This window comes from Trachemys scripta, chromosome 8, assembly GCF_013100865.1.
Source record: "Trachemys scripta elegans isolate TJP31775 chromosome 8, CAS_Tse_1.0, whole genome shotgun sequence".
Taxonomy (NCBI): Eukaryota; Metazoa; Chordata; order Testudines; family Emydidae; genus Trachemys; species Trachemys scripta.
Window position 1 is genome coordinate 48,552,977 of NC_048305.1, and position 18,650 is coordinate 48,571,626.

General features: G+C 47.9%; 1 protein-coding gene across 3 annotated transcripts; it reads left to right on the forward strand.

The window, feature by feature from the left end:
- The first annotated feature begins 2,126 nt into the window (after positions 1-2,126).
- Positions 2,127-16,198, forward strand: LOC117881519 (heme-binding protein 2-like). Of its 3 annotated transcripts, XM_034778881.1 has the most exons (6): positions 2,127-2,392; positions 2,540-2,688; positions 12,742-12,826; positions 13,344-13,479; positions 14,180-14,345; positions 15,012-16,198. In XM_034778881.1, exons 2-6 carry the CDS (start codon positions 2,678-2,680, stop codon positions 15,184-15,186), a joined length of 573 nt encoding a protein of 190 aa, XP_034634772.1. In that variant the 5' UTR covers positions 2,127-2,392; positions 2,540-2,677; the 3' UTR covers positions 15,187-16,198. The 3 variants fall into 3 exon arrangements, with proteins under 3 accessions (XP_034634772.1, XP_034634774.1, XP_034634775.1); XM_034778883.1 differs by lacking the exon at positions 2,540-2,688 and having other exon boundaries at positions 2,192-2,392; XM_034778884.1 differs by lacking the exons at positions 2,127-2,392; positions 2,540-2,688 and adding an exon at positions 9,255-9,596.
- Positions 16,199-18,650: the final 2,452 nt, after the last annotated feature.

Below are 18,650 nucleotides of genomic sequence, written 5' to 3' on the forward strand. Positions count from 1 at the left end.
CCCAGAGCACTGGCAGCACGGCGAGCTGAGGCTGCTGGCGAGGGCTAGCCTCCCTGGCCAGGAGCTCAAGGGCCAGGCAGGACGGGCCATTGGGCTGGATGTGGCCCGCGGGCTGTAGTTTGTCCATCTCTGCCTTAGAGAAGTCAAACTCCCATAATTCCCTAGGGAAGAGTTCTGTAAATCTAAGGGTGCTGGCACCGTTTCCTAGTCCTCTCAACATGGGGCCGAAGTGAATGCTCTGCTCTGGCTCCTGGTTCAGCAAAGAGAGGTCCCTGATCCGGCATTGGTGAAGAAGCAGCAAGCTGGCTTCAGTGGAGGATGTCACAGTAGTAACTCCGGAGAGGCAGGTGCTGAGTCAAGCGGTGCAGAGTGCATGATGCACCTGCCTCCACCATCCTTACGCAACCCAGAAGCTAGTTACAAGGACTTAGTATTATTTGTGGAACAGCTTTCAGTACTGATGCTGCTTTTACCCACCTCGAAAGGCCGACAGCCCTCTGTTCTCTATTTCCAAGTGCTCCATTTAACCACTGAACAGGCAAAGTGTGTGCAGCAGCTAGAGCATTCCCCAATTCCCCAAATGCCCTGCCAATGTGCTTCAGACTAGATCTGGAGGACCGTCCCTAAAGCTAAGAAGGGAGTTCATTCTCCAGGCCCAGTCAGTCATTAGCTTCTCTACTGATGCTGCCAGCCAGAGAGAACACTTGTGATGAGGAATGTGTGGTTGGGTGGGAGTTTAGGCTCCGAATGTTTGCCCTTTAGGAACCTGGCTGTTGGCCATCAGCTTTTTTTTTTTTTTCCAAAGCTACGTTTATCCCTAATTGTTTTTCCTTTTCCTGCTCTCCACCTAAGTTCCTATCCGCATCACACACCGAGGTCCAAATTCTCTGCTGATGTAATGTCATTGAAATAATGGCATTATACCTAGAGAGAATTTAGCCCCAAGTTTCTAACCTTAGCACGTTTTAATAGGCTTATTAATAAACCTTCATAATCAGGAGTTTATAAAAAAGAAACGCTACCCCAGGGTTGTCATAGTAGGGAGAACTGTGCCATCTCAATCTGATGTTTCACTCCTTCCAATGTGGGAATTTGTCCCTGAATTTCACAGTAGAATTCTCAGCAGGCAACAGACGCTTTTGCCAGAGCTTCCAAAGGTGGCTGGAAAACAGTAGAGATGGGTCCAAGCTGCAAAAATCAGATCCAGATTTGGATTTCACCACAAAGCTCAGGCATGTTCAGCTCTAGGGGTTTTGCTTAGACCACTACAAAGATAGGAGTTATTTGCAAAATTCAGATCAAACCTGGGATATGAATCACACCCAGAACCAAATACTCCAGGGATATCTTGAGACAGATTTTGTTACATAAGGCTCTAGTTTAGATGTATGTGTAGAACAGCTTCAACAGGATCTCATAACAGCTTTATGGTAACCCCTTACACAAGCCAGCTGAGGGCTAAGGCAGTCAATTAGTTTCAAAGTCTAGTTTAAAAATAGACCGACATCATGGGGGGGGAATTACTTACAAATTTCAACTGCAATTCATAACTTGCTAGATACTGAAAATCATAGACTGAAACATTGGAATTATGGTTCATTACAACAATCTATAACCCTCTTAAACTGTCCCTCCACACCCCCAATTTCCCCCCCTGTGATTGGAGAGGTGTTAATGGGCCACTTCACCTTGAACGTCCCTTGAAATAGGTTAACTACTTATGCTAAATAATTCTTCCACCTCCTCTTTGGCTGTGACATTACATTTCCCAGACCTGAAGAAGAACTCTGTGTAAGCTCAAAAGCTCGTCTCTGTCACCAACAGAAGTTGATCCAATAAAAGATCTTTCTTCTCCCACTTTGTGTCTCTAAATTCAGCTGCCACATCCATGAAAGATGGACAAGAAGTGTTTGGAAATGTACTGCAGTATACACAGGAGTCTATCTTACTATCGTGCTTTAGTCAAATCCGTTACAAGGAAAAGTTATTTGTATATAATTCTGTCTTTGTCTTTAGAAAACATAGAGCCAAATTCACATAAGTGGGCACAGCCAAGTCAATGGAAGTTACACAAGAGCTAGATTTGACCTATGGCCTTGAAACTAATGAGTCAGACCCCATACCAGGCATGCTGAAGTATGTGAGCAAGAGGTGGGGTTATTTGGAGTGGGTGTTGGAGACAACCAATGAGAGCAATAGGGGAGAGCATGACGAGAATGTTATGTTTTTCATAACAGTGGTTCCCACCAGTAGGAGTGGGGTGGAGTTTGCCGATACAACACAGAATAAACGCTGAAACACAGCATTGGGAGAGTGTACATAGCATTGGAGAAAGGAACGGGAACGTAACAGCTAGAGGGGGAGAAGGACAATAGGACGTAGACTTCAAAATGTAAGTGTCTTGTCCAATTTTTCATCCACTTTCTAACAGCAGGTGCCTGTTGAATGGCATGGCCAGGCTGCTCTCCCTCCCCACTGTTGCTGTAAGAAACCCTCCGAGACAGTCTCCAGTGTTTTTCTTCTCTCCCTGACCCCACAGTGAGTGCTGAGAGAGAACAGCCAGCCCATGTGATATAGCAGCAGCGGGATGGAGTATGTAGATGGGGTAGACTTGCCTTAAAGCTGGAGAAGAAGTGGAATCCTCAAGAGAAGAAAAAAGTTTTTAATCTCCGGTCTAATGGGCAAAGTGTAAGTCATATAAATCAGTAACAGAGGGAAACCCAGCTAAAGTTTACTGTAGATCTAATTGTAAAGTTGCAACTAACTATAAATGCTGGTACTATTGTTCCCATTTGGAGAACTGTCTGTAAATGCCGGGGCTATTGATGCATGTGGGAACATACACTGGGCTACAGGACAAAAGAATATCATTATGCTTAGTCATGCTCTGTTCTTTGCATTTCATAAGCAATGTTTACTGTAAATAGCACACAAAGGTTCCACTTATATTCAGGAATTAACAGCATTGGCCAGAATGTTAGACCATGTGATGAGTTTTGGGAGCGGGAGGGATGGTGAAGTCAGTGCTAGGGAGAGAGACACTTTCTACTCCAGTGTCCAAGAGAAGTGGCAGCATGCAAGAGAATTTCCTTAAGTAATCAGAAATGACTAAGTGCTTTTCATCAAAGAGCAGTGAGAAAAGCAGTGCTGAAACCTAGAGAAAGGGGAGAGATGGCAGATACAGCGTCACTGCCAGCAAATCAGGAATAGACAAGGGTTAAACTCCCAAATACACTGTCAAGTCTGACCCTGAGCTGATATCTGCTTTTGACACATATCTTTGGAATCTGTCACTCTTTTCTTATGCCTTGGTAACCTGTGTATCATTTATTGTGCCATAGGAGTGTGTATGTGTATTACAGTTGGATCTTCTTGAATGGCCCCTTTGATAAGCAGCCTGCCTGCAGAACTGCGATGATCCCACTGCATCTGTTTGCTGCCAGGGTGTAGATATTGTGCCTGGTGTTCCCTGCAACTAAGTCACAGGAGTTTACAGATGCATCTTGAGATTTACTGGCATCAGTGTCTTGTGGTGTGGCTTTCTGATGCCTGCTCTGTTGTGACTGCTTAAAGCAGCTGCTCTTAATTTAGTAGAAGCTTTTAAATGTTTGAGTGCTCTGTACACTGCTTATTTGAAGGGTAATATGTGAAATCAATATGAATAATTTACTTTTCTACAGCATCTTTCACCCTGAAGGATCCCAGAGGGCTTTACAAACTAATATACAAATTATGTGGGCTCAGTGCAGCCACCTCTGAGGTGGGACATAGCAGCTGATTATCAGCACACAGCAATGCTACAGAACATTTTAGGACAAGAAGTATAAATAAATGCCATCTCTGTTTAAAGCTAGAGGGGAAATTTAGGGATGAAAAATTAATCAAGAGAGAAATTGACTAGGTCAAAGGGGTTATAGTTCCAATTCTTGCAAAAGTGCCCATGATCTTTGAGACAATAGACTGGTCTTATTTATATTTGCAAAGTGCCATGTAAAAGATTATAATCTACTATGTAAAATACTATAAGGCATGATATAAAAGATTCTAATAAATAACTACTTATGGGTTCTTTACTGACTAGGAATGATCCAGGTCCTCAGTACTTTGTCTCATCTGAAATATACGACTATCAGTCAGCAGCACAATGTACAGTAGAACCTCAGAGCAGGGACGGCTCTAGGCACCAGCAAAGCAAGCACGTGCTTGGGGCAGCCCATTTGCAGGGGCCGCAGGGATCCAGCATGAGAGCTGAGAACCCACAGGGGGCCCTGGGAGCTGTAGTTCCTTGGTTAGCTCGCTGCCTATAGAGCCAGCCCTGGAGCAGGGAAAGAACTACATTTCCCAGCATTCCCTTGGCCGCTACCAACAGGAAAGGGGGAGGGAGTGAGGAAGCTGAGACCTCACTCTGCAGCCTGCAGTGAATAGAGAGCTGCACTGTGGTAGGGATATCACATTTTAACATTCAAAAAATAGGACACTCCACAGGCGGGGAGGGAGGGTAGCCCCCATCTACTCCCTCCGACTGCCCCCCACAGAAACCCCAATCCATCCAACCCCTCCTGCTCCCTGTCCCCTGATCACCCCCTCCCGGGACCCCTGCCCCTAACTGCCCCCCCAGGATCCCACCCCCTATCTAAGCCTCCCTTCTCCTTGTCCCCAACTGCCCCCTCCTGAGACCCCCCCGCAACTTCCCTCCAGGACCCCCACCCCCTACCTGTCCCCTGACAAACTCCCAGGACTCCCATGCCTATCCAACCGCTGCCTGTCCCCTGACTGTCCCCCCCCCCCAACCCCTGGCCCATCTAACCCCCCCTTCTCCCTGCCCCTGACTGCCCCCCCAAACCTCCGCCCCATCCAACCCTCCTGCCCCCTTACCGGGCCACTCAGACCAGCGTGTCTGGCTCCACGCAGCGCCAGACACACTGCTGCATATATGCTGCCGTGCTCCCCCGCCGAGCCACAGCCCTCTCCCCCGCCCCCCCCAGCACCTGCCTTCCAGATTTGAACACCTCAAAATTCAGGAGTGCTCAAGCTCAGTTTGGGCAGCTGTTACTTCATTTCCCCCAAATCAAATATACTGATCCACTGTAACTTGCTGTAGAAAAAGTAGGATAAAATTGAGCAAGAAATGCTTCCCAGTGGTTATTCGGTCTGGAATTGGTATTTTCAACAGTCATTGTTTGTTTGTTTGTTTGTTTAAAAGGAAGACAGTGATATTGCATTGGCAAATTCCCCATAGAAAGAAAGAGAGGAACAAAAGAATAATAAAGGCACCTCAACTTTTCTTCATTTATGTAGGACAGTCTTATAATATGCATCCAGATATCCTCCAATCACACAAGCTGAAAATTGTTCCACTTTACTGCAGTTCTGTAACCATATGGGAACCAATCCTGTCTGTGTTCTGTGCACATCCAAAATTCCTGCTGAATGACCTGCCGTGGGAGCGAGTTACCAGTGACCCAGGGCTGCGGTGGAAGGAGAGTGCAGGTCGGGGGGGAGACAGCCCAGGGCTGGGGCAGCAGGAGGTGTGTGTGTGTGGCAATGGTGGGGGGGAATGAGGGAGCCTAAAGCTGGGGTGGCAGAGGGCGTGGGTGGGGGGGAAGAGCCCAGGGCTGGGGGAGCAGGGGGGTCAGGCGAGGAGCCCAGGGCTGGGACGGGGGCAGCCAACATTTTTTTTGCTTGGGGCGGCAAAAAACCTAGAGCCGGCCCTGCCTCAGAGTTACGAACACCTCAGGAATGGAGGTTGTTTGTAATTCTGAACAAAGCTTTAACCTTCTTAATTTAAATGAAACAAGCACAGAAAGTTTCCTTACCTTCTAAAATCTTCTTTTTTTTTTAATTTTCCCTTTAGTTTGTTTAGTAGCTTATGTTTAACACAGTAATGTACCATATTTTGCTTTTTTTATTTTATTTTATTTTATTTTTTTCTTTTGATCTGTGCTGCTGCCTGATTGAATACGCTTCTGGTTCCAAATGAGTTGTGTGGTTGACCAATCAGTTTGTAACTCTGGTGTTCGTGACTCTGAGGTTCTACTGTATTGGTTTGAGTCTCTGAGAATCAAGCTGATTGCCTAATTGGCACGTTATTTGTCTTAGTTTCCACCAATGTGTTCCTTTCTGGGGAATTTACTCTATCAGAGGGCAGAGCTCTGTAGACTATGGTGTAGTGTGGTATTGCCAATGCAAAGCATTCAAATTATGAGCAAGCCTCTTAAAAATCATGAGATCTTTTTTTAAAAAGAGTTGTTTTTCTTTGTTCCCAAAAGCTCATGTTTCAGGGCTTCAGATAGCCACGAGCAGGGGTCAGGATGGGGTTCCACTACCTCCACCCCAAAGTATTCTGGGTTTTTGTTTTGGTCTCCTTCCTCTGAAGCATCAGAGATTGCCCTGGCTGGAGATGGGACACTGGATGGGGAGGCCAGGGCTCTGAGGTAGCACTGAAAATTCTCTCTCTGGTGCTTGGCTGGCTAGTTCTTGCTCACATGCTCAGGGTCTAGGCATATGTGGGGTGGGGAAAAAATTTTCCCTCCGGTTAGATTGGCAGTGATCCAGGCAGGGAGGGTGGAGAGTTTTGTCTTACACTACAGTGTGTGGGTGTGGGTCACTTGCCAGGATTAATCTGGGTGTAGCTCACTTAATCATTTCTCTGCCATTGCCAGGGCCTTGGGCACTGGTGCATCTGGGTCCCTCCTGTTCTCCGCCTGTCGCACATAATATTCTGGTCTCTTGTGGGCTGTAATACTTTTGGTCTCATTTCAGTTGGGTTTGGTGTGTGGGTGCTGAGTGATGGTGGTGGCCTGTGATGTACAGGAGGTCAGACTACATGATCTGATGGTCCCTTCTGGCCTTCAACTCTGACTTTTTCTGTTTTTTTGAGACTTCCAGAGTTCATGTTTTCAAGCTTTTTCTCTGCCTTCATGAGGGCTAGAAATTCCCTTTAAAATATTGTTGAGATTCTCACATGATTCCAGGAGCCGGAGGTTTAAGAAAAACACAAGAATTTGCAACACTATAGTGTGGACTTCACACCTCTTGATTTCTTGTGATCTAGAACATAAACCTCACTCCCAGATGGTCTAATGTTTTGTCTCCAGACCTTGCCTGCAATGAGAGGTTGAAAAGGCAGAGGTTTCCTCTTGACAGGCATCATCTTTTTAATATTATAGATCAGGTGGGAGGAAAATGCCTTACTTTTAATGAACCAGTATGATGATGGAATGTGGGAGCTCTCCCCTTTGGGCTTTCAAAGTGAATGGACAGCTGGAACACTTTCCCAAAGAAGGGCTGGTTTGGGTGGGGCGAATAGGAAAAGAGAATTATGGGGGGAGGGGAGGGTCATGGAGGCATGCTTGTGTAGCACCCCACCCCTCAATGGGTGTGGCTCACACATGGGCAGGTTTTGATAGTTGGCAGGAATGTGGAGAGAGCTGAGTCTGCATTTGCCAGCAAGCAGTAGCTGAACTGATATGGTACACTGATGGCCTTGCCTTGCTGGCTAAGTTTGGTGGGCCGCAGCAGCTGATGGCCGATCTGGTCAGGCCAGAGGCAGTGTGCATTGGTGTGGTTATTAATCCAGATAAAACTAAATTCCTGGCCATTACCATCGAGCAGCCTCTAGCTCCAGAGTACAACCATTAACCCAGTGGTCCCCAATCTTTTTTGTCTGGTGGGGGCCAGATGACAAGCCACGGAGGACTATGGCAGCGGACGAGCATCCGCCGAAATGCCGTCGACAAGCGGCAACGTCAATAGGCGTCACCGCTGAGAAGCAGCGTCATCCAGAGGCGTCGCCACCGAAATGCCACTGAAAATCGGCAGCATTTCATCAGCGACGCCTCTGGATGCTGCTGCTTCTCAGCAGCATTTCCATGGATGCTTGTCCGCCGTCCAGTAGGCGGGCGCACTTAGACACCCCGGCGGGCACCATGGCACCCGCGGGCACCATGTTGGGGACCCCTGCATTAACCTATCCCGGACCAGACATCAAGCAGGTGGCGACTGTCAAATATTTGGGTAACATTATCAACAGTGTCGGGAATGTTTTAAAGCTGTGACATCTGCTGCCATGTTTCACGCTCTTCAGCAGTCTCCCTGGCGATGTCTTGACATCACGCTTGCTATGAAGGTGCCATTCTATAGAACCACGCTTACGCCAACTCTGCTGTACAGAAGTGAAACATGGGCACTGAGGAAGGCTGAAGAACTCCAGAATGGTGTTTTTGATTTTTGATGGTTCCATCAACTGCTTCGTATCAAGTGGCAGGACAAGATCAGAAATTAGGATATTCTAAGCTGAATGCAGCAACTGCCTCCACCACCATGGGTTTGGTTTTGGATCTTTCTTGGTACAGAGGTATTATTAGAATGGTAGATCAATTCATTCCAAAGCATGTTTACTGAAGAACGATGCGACACAGCAGGTGATCACATGGGCGCCCAAAACTTTGTTGGCACAATAAGATTGCTAGTGATGCACATACACTAACTATACAGTTACATCGCCTTAAGCACCTTGCCAGAGATCAATTCAAGTGGTGCTCAATTTGCAAGGGGGCCACATCCCCTGGGGATTTGCCATGATGATGATGAGTAACTGAAATACTTGGAGATTTGCCACTTGCGAGAATTTCTGGCTCCAAGTGGATCTTACTCAATATGTGGCTTTTCTGAGGGCAGCCACCTTAGTTTCACCAATGAGGAAAGCAATATGCACGGGGTAGTCCCTAAGGCACCAATGCAGCTACCCCGCCTGATGTCAGAGTTGCAGGTTCAGCTGCCCAATAGTTCCTTCTGGGCTGAAAGGATTTCAAAGACACGGACAAAACACAGTGGGGTAACCCAACAGGCTAGCTGTAAAAACCTGGGACATTCCCAGATTTCAGGGAAAGTCATCCTTTTTGTGGCCTAAATGGACAGCACCCCTCAGGCGAGGGGAAAAAAGGTGGAGGAGTTGTACTGTGCAGTAACTCCTCACTTACTGTCCTCCCGCTTATCGTTGTTTCGAAGTTACATTGCTTCTCCATTAGGGAACATACTTGTTTAAAGTTGTGCAATGCTCTCTTATAACCTTGTTTGGCTGACTTTACAAGGGAGCATTGCACAAGTTTCTCTTCGCCTCCTTCCCCTCCCTTCCTCCCTCCCCGTGCTTCCCCCACCGCCAAACAGTTGTTTGGCAGTGCTTAGTACTTTCTGGGAGGGAGGGAGCAAGCGAGCGAGCGGGGAAGCTGCCCCCCCCTGCCCCCAGCAGGCAGGGCCGGCAGGCAGGGCCACCCGGAACGCAGGGGCTTTAGGGACTGCAGGGAGAGAAGGGGAAGGGGAAAGTGCCGTTTCTCTTCTGCCGCTGGCTGCTCCTGCTCCTCCTGTGTCCTCCGACCCGTGCTCACAGGGCCACATTCCAAAAGGGGCTTTAGAGCTGCAGGCCAGGGTCCCAGGGCCCCCTTAGCCCAGGGTCCTGCAGCCAATAAAGTCCCTGCGTTCCAGGTGGCCCTGCCTGCGGGGGAGGGGGGACAGCTCCAGAATTGCGGCCATGGGGGTAGTGCTGCGCTGCGCAGAGCCACCCGCACACCCCCTGCACCAAACAGGAGCAGTCCCAGGTAAGTGCTCTGCACCTCCTGCCTGCCCCAGCCCTGAGCCTCCTCCCGCACCCTCACCCTGAACGCCCTCCCGCACCCTAACTCCCTCCCAGACCCCACAGCTCACCCTGAGCGCCCTGCTGCACCCTAACTCCCTCCCAGACCCTGCACCCCCAGCTCTGAGCCCCATGGGTAAGCCAGGGGCACCTCCCCACCACAGTACAGTACTGTACAGTATATAATACCTTTTGTCTGCCCCCCAAAAATTTCCTTGGAACCTAACCCCCCGCATTTACATGGGAAAATTGGATTCGTTTAACATCGTTTCACTTACAGTTGCATTTTTCAGGAACATAACTACAACGTTAAGTGAGGAGTTACTGTATGTAAGAGAGCAGTATGATTGCTCAGAGCTCCAGTATGAAACTGGAGAAAAACCTGTTTGAGAGTCTTTGGGTTAAGTTCAGAGGCGAGAGCAACAAGGGTGATGTCATGGTAGGTGTCTGCTATAGACCACCAGATCAGGAGGATGAGGTAGATGAGGCTGTCTTTGGACAACTAACAGAAGTTTCCAGATCACATGCCCTGGTTTTCGTGGGGGACTTCAATCACCCTGATGTCATCTGGGAGACCAAGACAGCAGTGCACAGACAATTCAGGAAGTTTTTGGAGTGTGTTGGGGACAACTTCCTGGTGCAAGTGCTGGAGGAACCAACTAAGGGCTGTGCTCCTCTTGACCTGCTGCTCACAAACAGGCAAGAATTCGTTGGGGAAGTAGAAGTGGGTAGCAACCTGGGCAGCAGTGATCATGAGCTGGTCAAGTTTAGGTTCCTGACAAAAGGAAGAAAGGAGAGCAGTAGAATACGGATGCTGGACTTCAGAAAAGCAGACTTTGACTCCCTCAGGGAACTGGGAGGCTAATATGAGGGGGAAAGGAGTCCAGGAGAGCTGGTTGTATTTTAAAGAAACCTTATTGAGGACTCGGGAACAAACCATCCTGATGTGTAGAAAGAATAGCAAATATGGCAGGCAATCAGCTTGGCTTAACAGAAATCTTTGGTGAGCTTAAACACAAGAAGCTTACAAGAAGTGGAAACTTGGACAGATGACTAGGGAGCAGTATAAAAATATTGTTCGAGCATGCTCGGGTGTAATCAGGAAGGCCAAAGCACAATTGGAGTTGCAGCTAGCAAGGGATGTGAAGGGTAACCAGAAGGGTTTCTACTGGTATGTTAGAAGCAAGAAGGTGATCAGGGAAAGTGTGGGACTCTTACTGAAAGGGGGAGGCAACCTAGTGACAGACGATGTGGAAAAAGCTGAAGTACTCTGTTGTGTTTTTTGGGGTTTTTTTGCCTTGGTCTTCACAGACGAGGTCAGCTCCCAGACTGCTGCAGCACAGTATGGGGAGGAGATGAGCAGTCCTCAGTGGTCAAAGAACAGATTAAGGACTATTTAGAAAAGCTGGACATGCACAAGTCCATGGGGCCGGATGCAATGCATCTGAGGGTGCTGAAGGAGTTGGCTGATGTGATTGCAGAGCCATTGGCCATTATTTTTGAAAACTCATGGTGACTGGGGGAGGTCCCAGACGATTGGAAAAAGGCAAATATAGTGCCCATCTTTAAAAAAGGGAAGAAGGAGAATCCAGGGAACTACAGACCGGTCAGCCTCACCTCAGTCCTTGGAAAAATCATAGAGCAGGTCCTCAAGGAATCCATTTTGAAGCACCTGGAGGAGAGGAAGGTGATCAGGAACAGTCAAAATGGATTCACCAAGGGCAAGTCATGCCTGACCAAGCTGATTGCCTTCTATGAGGAGAAAACTGGCTTTGTGGATATGGGGAAAGCAGTGGACATGATATTTCTTGACTTTAGCAAAGCTTTTGATATGGTCTTCCACAGTATTCTTGCCAGCAAGTTAAAATAGTATGGATTGGATGAATGGACTATAAGGTGGATAGAAAGCAGGCTAGATTGTTGGGCTCAACAGGTAGTGATCAACTGCTCAATGTCTAGTTGGCAACCGGTATCAAGTGGAGTGCCCCAGGGGTCGGTCCCGTGGCTAGTTTTGTTCAACATCTTCATTAATGATCTGGATGATGGGATGGATTGCACTCTCAGCAAATTCAGAGATGACACTAAACTGGGGGGGAGAGGTAGATATGCTGGAGGGTAGGGATAGGGTCCAGAGTGACCTAGACAAATTGGAGGATTGGGCTACAAGAAATCTGATGGGGTTCAACAAGGACAAGTGCAGAATCCCATTCACTGCTACAGGCTGGGGACTGACTGGCTAAGCGGCAGTTCTGCAGAAAAGGACTTTGGGATTACTGTGGACAAGAAGCTGGATATGAGCCAACAGTGTGCCCTTGTTGCCAAGAAGGCTAATGGCATATTGGGCTTCACTAGTAGAAGCATTGCCAGCAGATTGAGGGGAGTGATTATTCGACTCTATTCGGCACTGGTGAGGCCACATCTGGAGTATTGCATCCAGTTTTGGGCCTCCCCACTACAGAAAGGATATGGACAAATTGGAGAGAGGGCAACGGAGGGCAACGAAAATGATCAGGGGGCTGGGGCACATGACTAATGAGGAGAGGCTGAGGGAACTGAACTTATTTAGTCTGCAGAAAAGAAGAGTGAGGGGGGATTTGATAGCAACCTTCAACTACCTAAAGGGGGGTTCCAAAGAGGATGGAGCTCGGCTGTTCTCAGTGGTGGCAGATGACAGAACAAGGAGCAATGGTCTCAAGTTGCAGTGGGGGAGGTCTAGACTGGATATTAGGAAAAACTACTTCACTAGGAGGGTGGTGAAGCACTGGAATGGGTTACCTAAGGAGGTGGTGGAATCTCCATCCTTAAAGGTTTTTAAGGCCCGGCTTGACAAAGCCCTGGCTGGGATGATTTAGTTGGTGTTGGTCCTGCTTTGAGCAGGGGATTGGACTAGATGACCTCCTGAGGTCTCTTCCAACTCTAATCTTCTATGATTCTATGATCTCTCTGTCCCTTCTTCACTCTTGGTGGAAGTGCTCATTCTAGTGGCATTACTAAAAGGCTAGAGATTTTGTGCAGGCCTGAGAAAACCAACTCTAGAAGCCTGAGTTTAGGCAAGAAATCTTGATCCCTGTGGGATACTCAGTGCCAATGAACTGTTTTCTGCCTTTCAGCTCAAGAGAGATGATCAAGTCCTTCAAACAGACATTTTTGTCGCTGGAGCTGCAGTCACCCAGGTGGAGCTCAGCAGAGATCGCGGTAAATGCTAGTTGCTGGGGAGATCTCTATATCAGAAGCTGAGGGGTATTGTTCATGATGGGTAGATCCTTGCAGATATAAACCAATTAGTTCTGTCAGCGAAGAAGCCATGCAAGAAGGAAGCTGCCCTGAACTAAAGGACAGTGGCCAAATGTCTTTGGTCTTGCCTATACTAGAAAGTGTTAATGGGTGCAGATGTCCTGGCAAATCCTCCAGTGTAAATGCAGCTCACATAGGCAAGAGAGTGCTTGGGTGGGGAGGGGGGATTGGGCTGGAGCAAATACAATAGGGGGTGGGAGGGCTGGGATGGTTTGGCAACTGGTGGGTACCTTGTTAGGGGCATGAGACTTGTTGGGGAAAAGGATGTGGGAGTGTGTGGCTGCTGAGATGGGCCTGCGAGGGGCACACTCCCAGGGAGGTGATTTGGCAGGAAGGTGGGGGCTGATAGGGACATTTCACTGACCTGAAAATAAAAGCCACACATTCACGAAGCCTTGTAACCTTATATCGGTTTCAGGTGCAAGATTACGAGCTGCGTCACTACGAGATGGCCAAATGGGCTAGCACAGTAATTCAAGGAGAGACGCAAAAGGAGGCATTGCGCCAGGGCTTCTGGAAGCTCTTCTACTACATTCAGGGGAAGAATGAGAAAGGTATGAAGTCACCCAGATTTGGAACAGTCATTGGGAAACCCCTGGATCCAGCTCTCTAATTGTGGGCAGGCACAAAGGAGACTGAGCTGGGAACAGCAAAGGTTTGGGCAGCTCTGCGGGATGGGAAGTACACTAGAAATGTCAGAGATGCTTTCCTGGTCTGGATGAGTTAATGCATCAATATTTTTCTTGTCTGTAAAGGGGTGTCCTTTGGGGCTGTTACCCCTCATCCAGGGTGAGCTGCCCTATGCCTGGTGGGGGAGGAATGGGAACTTCAGAATGGGGGAGAAGAGAAGGAAGAGACAGGGAGTCTCTGTCCCTCCAGGGGTGTGTGGGATGGGAGGTGGGGAGGATCAGGCAGGGGCTGCATGGAGGAAATGGAGATGCTTACCAGGGAAGCATTCACAGGCAGTAAGGAGAAGCACAGATGGGTGAGAGCATCATGATGGGTACTCATATACCATGGGGCTGAGCAGCAGTATGAATCCTTGAGTCAAATCTGGTGAAAGGGCTTGTGGCAGGAATAGTCCCTGCTGCACTGGGGAGGTGGTGCTGCAGGAACACTGCTGCATTTGCCCTGAGTATTGAAGCCCCTCTTTGACATTGCCCCCGGTGGCTGCAGGTCCCACCATAGCATTCACCCTCCACCTCTGCTTGTGGCTGGTATGAGACAGGACCTTTCTTATTCTCATTCTTCCAGAGATGAAGATTGAGATGACTGTGCCAGTGACGTGCCTGGTGAAATCTGGTTGCACAGACTTCAAGGTCTCATTCTTTGTGCCATTCGAGCATCAAGACTCCCCACCACAGCCCACAGACCCAGATGTCTTCATTGAGGAGCGGAAGGGAGAGGCCATCTTTGTCAGGTAGCACCCTCCTGTCTCGTCTTTGGGAGAGGAGATGGATTAAAGCATGAAGAGGGGGCTGATGTCTGCAGTTTCACCCTTTGCTGTTCAATACCATGTCTGGGAAAGAGAAACCCACGAGAGAGCACCACGTTCCTAACTCCCTTCATTTGTGATGCTCAAAAGCTTGTCTCTTTCACCAACAGAAGTTGGTCCAATAAACAGCTAGCATTGTGTGTCCAGGCAACTCTCTGCAAAGCGTCAGCTGGGGCAATTATATATACACACAGATGTGCCTGATCACACCATCACATGCTGGTTGAATCCCTGACAGTAGTTACACATGGGCCTTAACAACAGAACATGAAGCCAGATCTCAAACACCTCATAGTTTGGGAGTGTCTGGACCCAGGCTACTGGTTCAGCCTATTTTAAAGATGAAGCCCCTCCATGAAATTCAGCTTCAGGTCTGGTTTCAGATCTGCCTACGGTGTGGCTCTGGAGTTCTGGTTTGGGCTACTAGGAGCCAAATCCATTTCAGAATTTGGATCATCCCGCTCTAAAGCTTGGGGTATTTGGATTGGGAAGGTTGGTTTGGGCTCATCTCTAACTGCAAGGTTTGTGTTGTTAAAACTCCAACAAAGCCAGTGTTACAAACCAGAGCCCCTCTCCATTGTCCTCCCCCAGGTCCTTTGGTGGGTTTGCCTCTCCAGAGAAGTATGCTGAGGAAGCCCAGGCACTGGCCAGAATCCTAAAGAATGTGGGTCAGTCATTCCATGAAGACTTCTATTATACTGCTGGCTATGACAGTCCCTTCAAGCTCTTCAATAGGCACAATGAAGTGTGGTATTTCAAGAAATAATACGGGAGTGTTGGATGAAGATAGACCTTGCTTGTGCCTTTTGCTTCCATGACTTTGTATGTACTGAAGAGAAACTTTACTCATACAGACTTTTGTGTATGTGCTAGCCAGTGTGCAGAGACCTCCCCATTCCATTTTACTTAGGACTATAGATCAGACACTGACTTCAAAAACCCATGTCTCAAATTTCTGTGCTCCTTAGCATATCTTCAAGTATAAAATACAGAAGGCTGTCTCTGTTTTGATCAGTTTTAGAGTCTGTTCAGACCTGCTGCTCTCTCAGGGGTAGCAGGTGTGTCTCCAAATCCATTGAACATAGAGAACAGCTGTGATGTGAAAGTGTACAATTTGTGACTAAGTGATTTAGGAGCTTCTGAAAAAAGGTAGAAAAATCCCCTAAAGGCTGCTGCTCCAACTGCTATGGTGTGGGAAGGCAAGGCTATGGTGGTGGACAAAGGCTAGTGCCTTGTCAATAAGATTTGATGCCACTTTCATCCAAGTGTAGTCACTGTTATGGATGCCTGTTTCTACCAAGGCTTGTTTTATCCTGTCCTCAGCAGTGGGACACCTATGTTTGGAGCTGTCTGACAGCAGTTGTTAAACCCTATTATTTTCAGAGCAGTGACCCAGGCAGGTGGATGCACAAATGGGTGGGTGAAAGCTACTGGTGCTAGCATTAAATGTACCAGCTTGTGCCACTTCTTACCTTTCAGCCTGAAGACAATTAACCATATTTGATTTTTAATAAAACAGGTGTTTTTCATTTACACTTGAAAGTATGGTATTAATCACTCCAGATAAGAAACTACTGAGATTTTACAGGTGCCAAATCTTTCATTTACACACTAGCCTCTTAATGACCTTTTCTCTTTATAACATTCAAAGGTCCACACACACTGTACTATTTTATAAACTGCTGTACTTTAATAGTAAGGATGGCTTTTGTAGAGTGACTTAACCTGTGCAATAATATTTAGAAGCAAAAAATAATTAAATGCCTTCTGATCCTGGACTGTTTTATATGTAAACAGGTGCTGTCAGAAACCACCAGAGGACAGGGGTGCTAGAACAATTTTTCTGGTGGTGAGACCGTGAACCAAACAGTAAATCCCCTATGTGATGGAAACCACTTCAAGTTAGGGGCTGTGGCAGCACCTATGCCTGGCAAAGCTCTATTGAAGATATGCTGCATCTCTTCCAGGGCTTGTTGTAGAGCAGGGCTCACTGTGTGGCCTGTGTGGGGTGAGTAGGCAAGCAGCAGGTGAGGGATGGGGGCTGAGGAGGCGGGTGGGCAGTGGCATAGGGGGGGTCTGAGGAGACAAGCAGGCAGGCAGTGGTGGGGGGGTGAGCTGGGGGGCTGAGTAGGTGAGCCGGGGGGGAAAAAAAGAGTGCTGAGGTGAGCGGGCGGGCAGGTGAGCCAGTGGCTCAAGAGGCGAGTGGTGAGTCAGTGGCTGACCTGTTCCACTGATCTGGTCTGGCTCCCATCCCCTCTCCCAGGGTTGCAGCTGTCTGGAGGTGCCTGCCTTCCACACTTTCCTCATTCACTGAACAGGGCAATTGATTACAAAGTGGGGGAGAAGATCTTATTCTACTTCTAGCAAAAAGAGTTTTCTTTTACCTTTAATTATACTACCTGAGGGGCCCACTGTAACATAGTACCAAGGTTCAATACTGCTGTTTTGGCAGGGTGGCATGAGGGAAGGAGGGTTTGTTTCTGTGGGGCAGGGGGGTGTTTCAGGGGGCTGGGCAGTGCTGGGGGTGTTGTTTCCATGGGGTGGGGGGGGGTGTTTCAGGGAGGCTGGGTGGGGTTTGACCCTCAGCTGTTTTCTTTAGAGTAATCTGGCCCTTGCTGCTTTATGAGTTGTGCAGGCCTGTTGTACAGCTTCACCCTTGAGGACTGTCAATTTGCAGCAGCCAGGGGGCCTTGGCTAGACTTGATCAATATTATAGCAGCAGCTGGAGTCCCTAGATCAGGGCGCTATTGTGCTAGGTATTGTACAGAGGTCTATGCTAAGGAGCGCTTCAACCAAGTCCATTTGCCTACATTAAGTCTAATCACTTCAAGTTTTGCTTTAGGCCACAGGCAATCTTAACTTAATTCAGATCTACTGCTTTTCCTCACTAAGGGTGGGATATGAATAGAAATATCAACTCCTCTCATAAATCACCTCAGGTTCAGTTAGATGAGAAGGGTATTTCTGCTCAGTGGTGCTAGGACTATTGCTTGAGTCTGAGAAACTTTAGTGCAGGATCTACGTGTTTAAAGCAGCATAAAGCTTAAGCCTGTTTCCTTTTCAGGTTTTTTCCTTCAGCATTCAAAGTGCTGTACTAAGTTGTATAGGCTGTCTACATTTATATCAGTTCCAGACTAGTAGCAGGGAGTCTACAGGGTTATACCCAGAACTGTTTTACATCCAGGGTACATTCTCTTTTAAGGAAACCCCCCCCCCCAACCTGTTCTACACTAGAGCATCAAATTTAGCCATGTTAGATCAATTTAAAAAATGTCTACATCCACACAACGAACCCTGTTCTGTCAACCTAAAGGGCTCTGAAAATTGACTTCTGTACTCTTCCCCAGCAAGGGGAGCAGGGCTAAAATCAGCTTGGCTTGGTCAAGTTGTATTGGCCTCTGGGCACTATCCCAGATTGTTCCATTGTGACCACGCTGGACAGCACTTTGAACTCCAACGCACTAGCCAGGTACACAGGAAAAGCCCCAGGAACTTTTTAATTTTGTTTCCTGTTTGGCCAGCATGGCGAACTCAGCAGCACAGATGACAATGCAGTCCCCCCAGAATTGTAGAGCATAGAATATTTCTACACTCCCCCTATCATCTCTGTCCCTAAGGTTATCACAGATTAAAAGGCAAAAAACCCACACATTAGGACATGTTTTCCAAGCTCATACAGTCCTACCAACTGGATGGGCACAGCTTAATGCATGTAGGCATTCAGTGGTAGAGACCAGGAAGAAGAGTGGAGGCAGGGGACAATGCTGAGATTAATGGAGCAGCAAAGCATCTGTTGGTGCTGAAGTAAAGCCAACAAGAGCACAGGCCCCTGCTGCATCCATTGTATAACCATCTACCCTTCTCCCCATGTTCCATAGCCTCCTCACCCAGATGCCCAAGAATGCAGTGGGGGAGGTTCCAGGCACTCCACTGGAGAGGATGGGCCAAGCAACAGAAAGCTGTCATTCAAAAAGTTGGATTTTTAGTGCGATTACAATAAACAATGTGGCCTTGTCCTTCCCTCCTCCCCAGGCTATCTTGTCTATTGTTTTTTGAAACCGTGCAGTTACTTTATTTCAAAGGGGGAGGGGGGTGGCTTACAGGGAATTAAAATCAACAAAGGGTGTGGGTTTGCATCAAGGAGAAACACAACTGTCACAAAGCCTGGACAGTCATGAAACTGGTTTTCAAAGCCTCCCTGGTGTCAGGCACAAAATGATTGTCTGCCAG